Below are 8,547 nucleotides of genomic sequence, written 5' to 3'. Positions count from 1 at the left end.
ATCTGTTCTAGGACCAATTGAGTGTGTCTATCTGACCATAGCACAACGATCCATGTTCATGTTCTATTTTGCTCAAATCAAATGCCCAAATCTTGGGCACTAAAAGTTTGAGCCAATATATGAAACGTGGTATATTTCTGTAATTAAATAAGTTTACTGACCGTGTCATTAAAAGGCTCAAACTATCATTCACAAAGTACATGACCTCCAAAATATAATTCTGTTGTCCTTTACTTTGAGACTTAGTGTTCCACTTTCCCCCCGACAAACAGCCACTCACTGTACCCTCTGTTTGGTCAGATGGTGGAAGAGCGAGGAAAAGAGGAAAAGTGCACATGTGGTTCTGTGTGCACATTACTGTGATTATGTGCGCGTGGACATTAAAGTGAACATAAGAGGAGTGACAAAACTAGAATGGGCAGAGTTCAGAGGAGGGACAAAAGGAGGGGGGGGGGGGAGGGGGGGCAGAGGGAGGGGCCTCAGGAACAACACACATCTGGAAAAGATTTGAGGAGACCCAGAGAGAGAGACAGAGAGAGAAAGAAAGAGAAAGAGGGAAGAGGGGGAAATAATCCCAGATGGAAAACTAAAAACATAAAGTGATTAAGTGCTAAAAGAATTAAGAATCAAAAGACAAGACAAGCTGAGAGGAAAGACGGAGGAAGAGCGACATAAAGTTAGTGAGTGAAGAACAATACAGAAGACGGCCGGCTGCTTCAGTTTGCAAATCACAGGAGAACTGGAAGAGGAAGAAGTAAGTCGACGTTTTAAGTGGAAACAGTGAGAGAAGTGTGAGAAAGAGAAGGAGTGTGTGAAAGAGCTGAACGTTTCCAGGCCAAAGCCTGAGCATATAGTCTATTGAATATAGAATATGTAATATGTGGTATATAGTATGTAGTGTGAAGTTTGCAGTATGTAGTACACCATATAGTATGTTGTATGAAGTATATAGCCCATAGTATGTAGTGGGAAGTACTGTGTGTTGTATGTAGCATGAAGTTTAAATTACTGTTGTGCTCCAATCTTTATGTGAATGTTAAAACAGTGACATGTGACAATATGATGACATCAGAGCGGCAGAAAATTGAATTATGCTGCGTTTGTCTTGCTCTCGGAACTCGTAATTTCTGACTTCCGACTTGGAAAAGCCAAGAAAATCGCCCCTCAACTTGGAAATTCCAACTAGGAAAGTCGGGCAAGGTTTTCCAAAACCTCAGTTGAGCACTGACGTCATTTCATCATGGCTACTCACACTGGGAAGAGTGAGTGAAGTTCTCCTACTCTACTTGTAAATTCACTTATAAGTAGCATTTGTTAATGACAAAATCATAACAGAGATACTTGATGTGAAAACATAACAGTGACATCATCATTAATTTTTTGAGTTAAACTTTGTATTTAGTTATTTTCAAAGGTACCTAACACGGCTAACAGGTTAACTAGTTGCAGCTGCATTACTATCACCATTGAAAGTTTTCATTACGCAATTGAAAGCTAAACCCATACCTGGTGCTGCATGGGACGTTTAAGCTAACTATGTGAAGAGCAGTTGTTGAGCCACGATACCCAGCTAGTTGTTTGTTTGGTAGTTCTTTATGCACTTCTAAGAAATCTAAGCTATGGATACTATGGAAAAAAGAATAAATCAGGGTTTCATTTCATTTGATTGTACTGGCCTAGTACACATATCCCAGCATTATTATGATGCATTTATTTGTTTTTGTAGTTTTTACTGACAAAGAGATGAATCTGTACTTGGAGCCACAGAGACGCTCGCCTCTCACTGCTCTACTTAATAAGGCGGAGTCGGATCCCTCAACATTCTCCCTGGACCACAATTCCACTATCAGAGTTAATGTCTGTGCTGCGGGTGAGATAATCTCATTTTGTCGTCACACAGTGGGCAAAGATAGGAGATAAAACAAGGTCTGGGCAAACATAATGCATTGGATCATAATATTGTGCTCTGTCTACCTAATATAGAGACCAAGATGGAGGAGAGAACAATGGCAGTGGCACAACACTGCCACCAAATGATTCCTTCACCGGACATTGTTATTAATGCTGCAACAGTTGAAGGCATATGAGGTCTCCCCAGGGCTTTGACATAACTTAGAGTAGAGGATGAAAAATTAGTTGACAAGAATCGTGCAAAATGACAAGCAACCATGAGGTTCCAATTCCACAGGGAGATAATCAGGATTTACATTTCTGGAGAGTTGGAACTGGGGCTGGTGTGGAGGTGCAAAAATCTGAAATGATCAGGTCGGACTGTGACAAAGGGTTAATTGCCAGTGTATTCAGAGAAAGCACACCGACTGCACCGTTGTATGTGGCAACAGCCACATACAACGGTGCCAACGTCTTCACATCCTGTTCAGCGCAGGCATAGGAGGACAGAGGAAGAGGACGGGTCATGGCCTTCCTGCATCACTCAGAAGCATGCAAGTGCAGGCAAACCAGTGCTGGCATGAGGAAGCTCAAGTCTGGCCTGCTAGGGTTTGAATCACTTTACTTTTGACGGATTCTGTACTAATTTCTGTTTACGCGTTTTAACAATGTTGCACTATTTTTGGTGTAAGAGACTTTGAAAAATGTGATATTTTAAAATAAACAAGGACATTCTTTGGTTTATTTAACTCGCCTACATTTAACACATGACTCTACCAACTTTATCAAAGCTGAAATAACATCCCTGTAACCATTCTAAGATCATTGACCCTACTTGTACAATATCACTCAGCAAGATCATACAGAAAAACAAGAGCTGATTAACACTGAAAAAATCCGAAACGTACTTCGTTGCCTACTTAACATGATCAACCTATTGGAAATTAATGTATTCCCAGGCGGTCACAATTGCTTGCAGATGTTACAGTACATGTAGAGATGTACTGTAACATAATAAAACTAGGTTTGATGCGCTTGATTCAAAATCCACACATCACCATCATACAATGGAATAGTCAGTGTGTTGATTGCAAAGGAGCTAACTAGTGCATGTATGCATGCAAGTGTGCTCCTTTAGTATCATCCAAACACACAAAAACCACAGACTACCTCCACAGTAAAGCGCAGTTAATATTGATTGAAGCATAGAACACAAACGGCACAAGGTCTCAGTGTCATGCACTCTACCCTGCCTCTCGCCCAATAGGATTGGCTCCAGCACCCCCACCAGCCTAGGAGGATAAGTGGCTATGGTTGGAGCAAAGCACAAAGTGTCTTCCCCCCTAGTACCCTCGTAACCCCCCTTATTGGTTGGGCAACACAATTGCAGCCATCTGTTGTTGCATTTCAGGGAGTTTGGGTAGAATTGACATGAATGTATAAAGTTTGTAGGTTTTGTTGACTTCTCGGGAGGGTTCCTCTTATTCTTCATTAGTAGCTACAGACTTCTGGACTGCCCACCTTGTTGTCAGATCATGGGTGGGGGGAACCTAGCCCATTGAAAGCAAGATTTGCACACGCAGGCTGTGCCACCAGGCAGCCATAAGGAGAAGAGATTTCTTTGAAAATGCATACCTTAAAACAAAAACATGATTGAACATGAGGTCACATAAGACCGTCCCTGCCATGCAGAAGGAGGCATGAATGTAACCTGAGCTCTGGGATCTATCCGGTGAGTCACAGCAGTATAACTGCTTGTGCTTAGAGGGAGGGAACTTCCTTCCTGTCAGCAATTTGACTTCCTGTGTGGGGTCAGTGGTCTCTGTGGGGACGACTCAGTCAGGGACAAACCGCACTTCCCTTCCAAACACAATTAAATGCAAAACATTCAATAAATACAAACATGAAACACTGCAGCCCTTGAACTCAGCCCCACATGCTTTTATTCAAAGTGACATACTGAGACATAGACAACACAAGCAAAGATCTAGTCAGGAGAAGAGTGCTGCTAAGTTGTGGTCAGACAGGACATACTGTAGGTGTTGTGGAGTCAAGTAGAAGTTTGGAGACATCCTCCTCAGTCGGAAGGGAGAATAAAATGAGAGAGATCCTGTTAGCTGGCGGCATTGAAATGAGTAGATCAGGCTCAGAGAACTGTTTCCTTGTTTTCTGCTCGTAAACTTCCAGGAACAACAACAACAACAATGCTTATTTCAAGCAAATACAACTCACCTGGAACCATTTTTTAAAGGAAACCTGGATGAACTGCTCTTCCCTCTAGATTAATGTTGACTGTTGTGGGCACACACCTTAGTGCCCATCTGCAGTCCATTTGCAGCGGATTAAGAAAATGCGGACATATACATGCTTGTTGTCAACAGGATTTCAACGCTGGTGTCCTGCTCTTACTCAGAAGTCAGAGCATTAACTAGTAAATAGAGGCAAAATAGAATAATAAATAATAATGAATCTAGCTATTTTTGAGCAGAAACTACTCAGCTGTGTTTCACCACCATCACACTTGCATTTTGTGACACATAAAAAACTGTGTTAAAGGGAAACCATTTGCCATATTCTGAATGTTTGTATGTCTGATTTTGTCTAATCACACTGCAAGATACAAAATAGGTTCATATACCGGATTATATAGAAATAAAGAGGCCATTTTGATCTGTGCAAACACAGCTCAGCGTTGGACAGAATCAACCTGGTGGACAGGCTCAAAGCCAAACAGCTCACATTTGATGCCCCCCCGTTACGTTCATATGAGATTTGATTGACTTGTTCTTCTGTGTTTCAGGATGTCAGTGTCACGGGCGTGTTTGTGCTGCGTCAAATACCTGATGTTTGTCTTTAACCTCGTCTTCTGGGTCAGTATGTCATCATGTATGGAAGAGGAGAGCTCACATCCTTAACATGATAAAAATGATGGGAATGAGATAAATATCTTGTGGGCAGAAGTTAAGGCGTGGGAAGCAGATATTTATCTCATAGGAATCTTAATAATCATCTTGTTAATAACTTGAGAAAATGTGATACTTAAACTGCATGCAACAATGCAATGTTAATGCAGTGTGAGCACAGTGCGGAAACTGGAGCCTCGCTGCATCTGATGCCTATGCAGGGTTTTACTTGCTTTTCCAAATTGCCTTATAGAGATGATGTGTTTGAATTTCTAGAGGTCTCGACCAAGATATGGGCCTTTCATAAAAATGACCCATTTGTTCCTAGTGCCATCTAGATGATGTGGTTGAGATTCTAGAGGTCTTGCTCTACCTTTTATTGAAATTAGTGAGCTCCATTGGGTCAGAAATGTACAATCAAGCTCTAGAATACATTGGAATTGCTCCATTATGATCCACTTGTTAATCTCTTGCCCATATTACTTTAATGAACAGGGGATCTCAGCTCTCCTCGCCCATCTTTACATTGTTCAGTTGTGCTACAGTGGACTTTTCCACTGACAAAGTTGTGACACTGTGTTTTGTGAACAGCTGGGAGGCTGTGGTCTGTTTGGAGTTGGGGTTTGGCTCTCATTCACACAGGCAGAGTTTTCATCTCTGCCCCTGAGTTTTCCATCCCTCTCAGCTGCCAATCTGCTGCTCGTTGCTGGAGGTATCACCATGGTGACAGGTTTCCTGGGCTGCCTGGGAGCCCTCAAAGAGCAACGCTGCCTCTTGATCACTGTGAGCTAAATTCCAGCCTTACATTTCAAAATATGAATGGATTGACCTCCCTCCGATTCTATTCACCATCAGTGTGTTCTCCACAGTTCTTTGTGATCCTGCTGCTCCTGGTCGTCACAGAGGTCACCTTAGTGCTGGTCATACATATCTTTCATGAAAAGGTGAGCCACCATCTGCACCACAGACAACACTTTGTCATTTTTGTCCTCACTGTAGTTGATTGGCTGAGGGTATAAGGGCCTCACTCAGAATGTAAGCAGTGGTGCAAGAGGAAACTAAATACACATTGTCACTAAAATAAAATTTGCCTTTGAGCAGCAATGTGATTAGCATCTTTTGTCTAACATGCAATTTGGGTCAAATCTGGGGAAAAAATGACAAAAGATTCTGTGATTAGCACTGTGCCCCACAGGAAGAGGGTTGTAGGTTTGAAGGATGGCTAGCACTCTTGCCTCACAGCAAGGTTTGATCCCCAGCCAGGTCCTCTCTGTGCGGAGTATGCATGTTCTCCCTGTGTTTGCAGAGCTTAGCTCCAGGTGCTCCAGTTTCCTCCCACATCCAAAGACATACAGCTTAGGTAAATTGGAAATTCCAAATTGCCCTTAGGTGTGAATGGGAGTGTGACTGAGTTGTCTGTCTGAGTGTGTTTGCCCTGTGAGAGGCTGGCCACCTATGCAGATGTACCCTGCCTCTCGCCCAATGATCGCTGAGATAGACCTAAGCACCCCCGTGCCTCTGGAAGGATAGCCAGCTATGGAGAATGAATGAGTGTGTTGATATAGCGGTGCCTGTGCAGTGTATGTATGTTATACACACATCACTGTTTAAAATAGTTACACCGCTGTTATATAACATTCGTTGTTCTGTTTTTTTTCTATTGATCTGTTCTCCAGCTGGACTCCAAAGCACAGGGTGAGCTAAGGGAAGGTATGCAGATTTACACATCAGATCCTGGGCTGAAGAAATCCTGGGACAATGTTCAGAAAATGGTGAGGTGTTGGTGATGTTATATTGCTATTAAAAGCAGCACTGACTTATGAGAGGCACCGCTGTTGCTGTGATCAAAATAGGTCTCTTAGCTATGACTTCATAAGTTTTTACTTCCAAGACCAGTTGCCTGAGAGTCAACCTTCCTTGGAGGGGTAAACACTGTAGCTTATCAAGATATTATAGCACTACAGCATTAGTAAACAAATACCTCCACCTACTGCTGTATCCAGGTACATACAGTAGTTGTAGGCCACCTCCAGCATATTACACTAGCTCAGGTGAATGGCACGGTTATAATAAGTCCAAAATGATGAATTAGCATGGTACAGATTTATATGAATGTAGTGTTCATTCTCTCCTCTCTGTCCCAGTTCAAATGCTGCGGCGTTACTGACAAAACAGACTGGTATGATGTGCTGAATGGAACGCTACCCTCATCCTGCTGCTCTGTAGGGACAGACCCATGTGTGGATGGATGGAGTGAGGTCAGTCTGCTTCCTTACTAACACACCACTAGAATATACTTATATATGAATAACGCTTGTCATACATCCTTACCATTCTGTGAATACATTCCTGCAAAACTAAACACTGAAATGTGTACATTACCCAAGAAGAATGATTGGCAAGTGTCTACAAATGCTGTTAATTATTTAATCCTTCTCTGTGTGTGCAGCCGTGTTACCAGAAAGCCAGGCAGTGGCTGTTAGACAACATTCCCTCAGTTCTCGTGTTTGGAGTGTGTATTGGCATTGTGCAGGTAATTTTCTTTGAGACTGAATTGAATCTGAGGCTAATAAAATGTCAATTACCAAAAATGATTCACGCAATGTACTATGGCTTTGAATGTAAATATGGAATAACTACAGGTTGGTGGTTAGTCTAATTGTAAAAGCTCCATGTTCTTTTGTAATTATGGGAATTAAGAGAACATTTTGAGAGAAAATCAGGAAATTCTTCATAATTCATGCTGGTAAAAGCATTTATCTATTTGTCTTCATCAGATCCTGGCTCTAGCTTTCTCCATGCTGATGTACTGTCAGATTCAGTGTGCAGAGAAGTACTTAGACTGACCCCGGACCAGAACAAAGACCTTCTAGCCAGTGGATCCTCTGAGCTCCTTTGAACTCAAAACATGCTGACAATTCAACCGAATCTTCCCATCATTTATCCTACAATGTAGAATGAAATGTTTACAATTAACTACTACAGTATGTTTGTTCAATCGGTCCTTTGTAACAAATCCCTGCTTAAGCTCTTCATATAGTGTTTTATAGTGCAGCAGTAAAAGTTAAGAATATTTCACATAAATGTCTCAAGATGGAAAAAACCAAACTAAAGAACAGACATGTAAATATTTACCAAATGTTTTATTTTATCCTGTAAGTCTGAAATTGTCTGGTGGAATGGTGACATGAGTGAAGCCATACAAAATCACATAATTCAAAACTACAAATGAATGTTGCTAAGAGACAGAGCATTGCTACATGTAACCATTATTACACAAACTTCCAAAACAAGATATCATACTTTGATTTCATACTGTAACCAGAGAAAATGTCAGGTTGGACAAAATTATTTGTGAATAGTTCTGATTTCCAATTGTTTCTTGTTGTATGTATAATAAAATGTCCCTATTTCTTTTTGTAATTTTGATGAAACAAACTGTATTTCACATTATAAATAATTGTTGTAACCCTGATCAGCCTTCTTTGTGTGGCCAACATTGAGATATGTTTACATGCTATTCTCTAGGAAGAATTGCTCAACAGAGTTATGAGTTATTTAAAATGGCATTTCACATTTTCTGTTTAAAAATCCACGTCACCCTTTAGGCTCAGAATTTACAATTCTAGTGGAGAACAGGGGTGATGTTTACATACATTTGCAATCACAACAAACGCTGTGTGTGTGTTTCTTGGCATTATACCATTGAGTGAGTGTAGTCATTAGGGACAGATGTAGGCTATGCCTGTGGTCC

General features: G+C 41.3%; 1 protein-coding gene across 1 annotated transcript; it reads left to right on the top strand.

Annotated features, from left to right (window-relative positions):
• Positions 1 to 481: 481 nt before the first annotated feature.
• tspan4b (tetraspanin 4b) lies at positions 482 to 8,262 on the top strand. Its single transcript, XM_076144189.1, has 8 exons — positions 482 to 754; positions 4,691 to 4,760; positions 5,385 to 5,576; positions 5,663 to 5,737; positions 6,470 to 6,565; positions 6,938 to 7,051; positions 7,243 to 7,326; positions 7,571 to 8,262. Exons 2-8 carry the CDS (start codon positions 4,692 to 4,694, stop codon positions 7,637 to 7,639), a joined length of 699 nt encoding a protein of 232 aa, XP_076000304.1. The 5' UTR covers positions 482 to 754; position 4,691; the 3' UTR covers positions 7,640 to 8,262.
• Positions 8,263 to 8,547: the final 285 nt, after the last annotated feature.

The sequence above is a fragment of the Genypterus blacodes genome, unplaced genomic scaffold, assembly GCF_046128005.1.
Source record: "Genypterus blacodes isolate CSIRO-AG114 ecotype Tasmania unplaced genomic scaffold, CSIRO-AGI_Gbla_v1 ptg000028l_1, whole genome shotgun sequence".
In the NCBI taxonomy this organism is placed as follows: domain Eukaryota; kingdom Metazoa; phylum Chordata; class Actinopteri; order Ophidiiformes; family Ophidiidae; genus Genypterus; species Genypterus blacodes.
This window is presented reverse-complemented; position numbering and strand designations above follow the sequence as displayed.

Excerpts from the sequence above, each read along its gene's own strand:
- tspan4b (XM_076144189.1), top strand. The coding sequence starts at position 4,692 with ATGTCAGTGTCACGGGCGTGTTTGTGCTGCGTCAAATACCTGATGTTT. Across the intron at positions 6,566-6,937 it reads GGGACAATGTTCAGAAAATG|TTCAAATGCTGCGGCGTTAC; the intron begins GTGAGGTGTTGG and ends TCTCTGTCCCAG. Across the intron at positions 7,052-7,242 it reads GTGTGGATGGATGGAGTGAG|CCGTGTTACCAGAAAGCCAG; the intron begins GTCAGTCTGCTT and ends CTGTGTGTGCAG.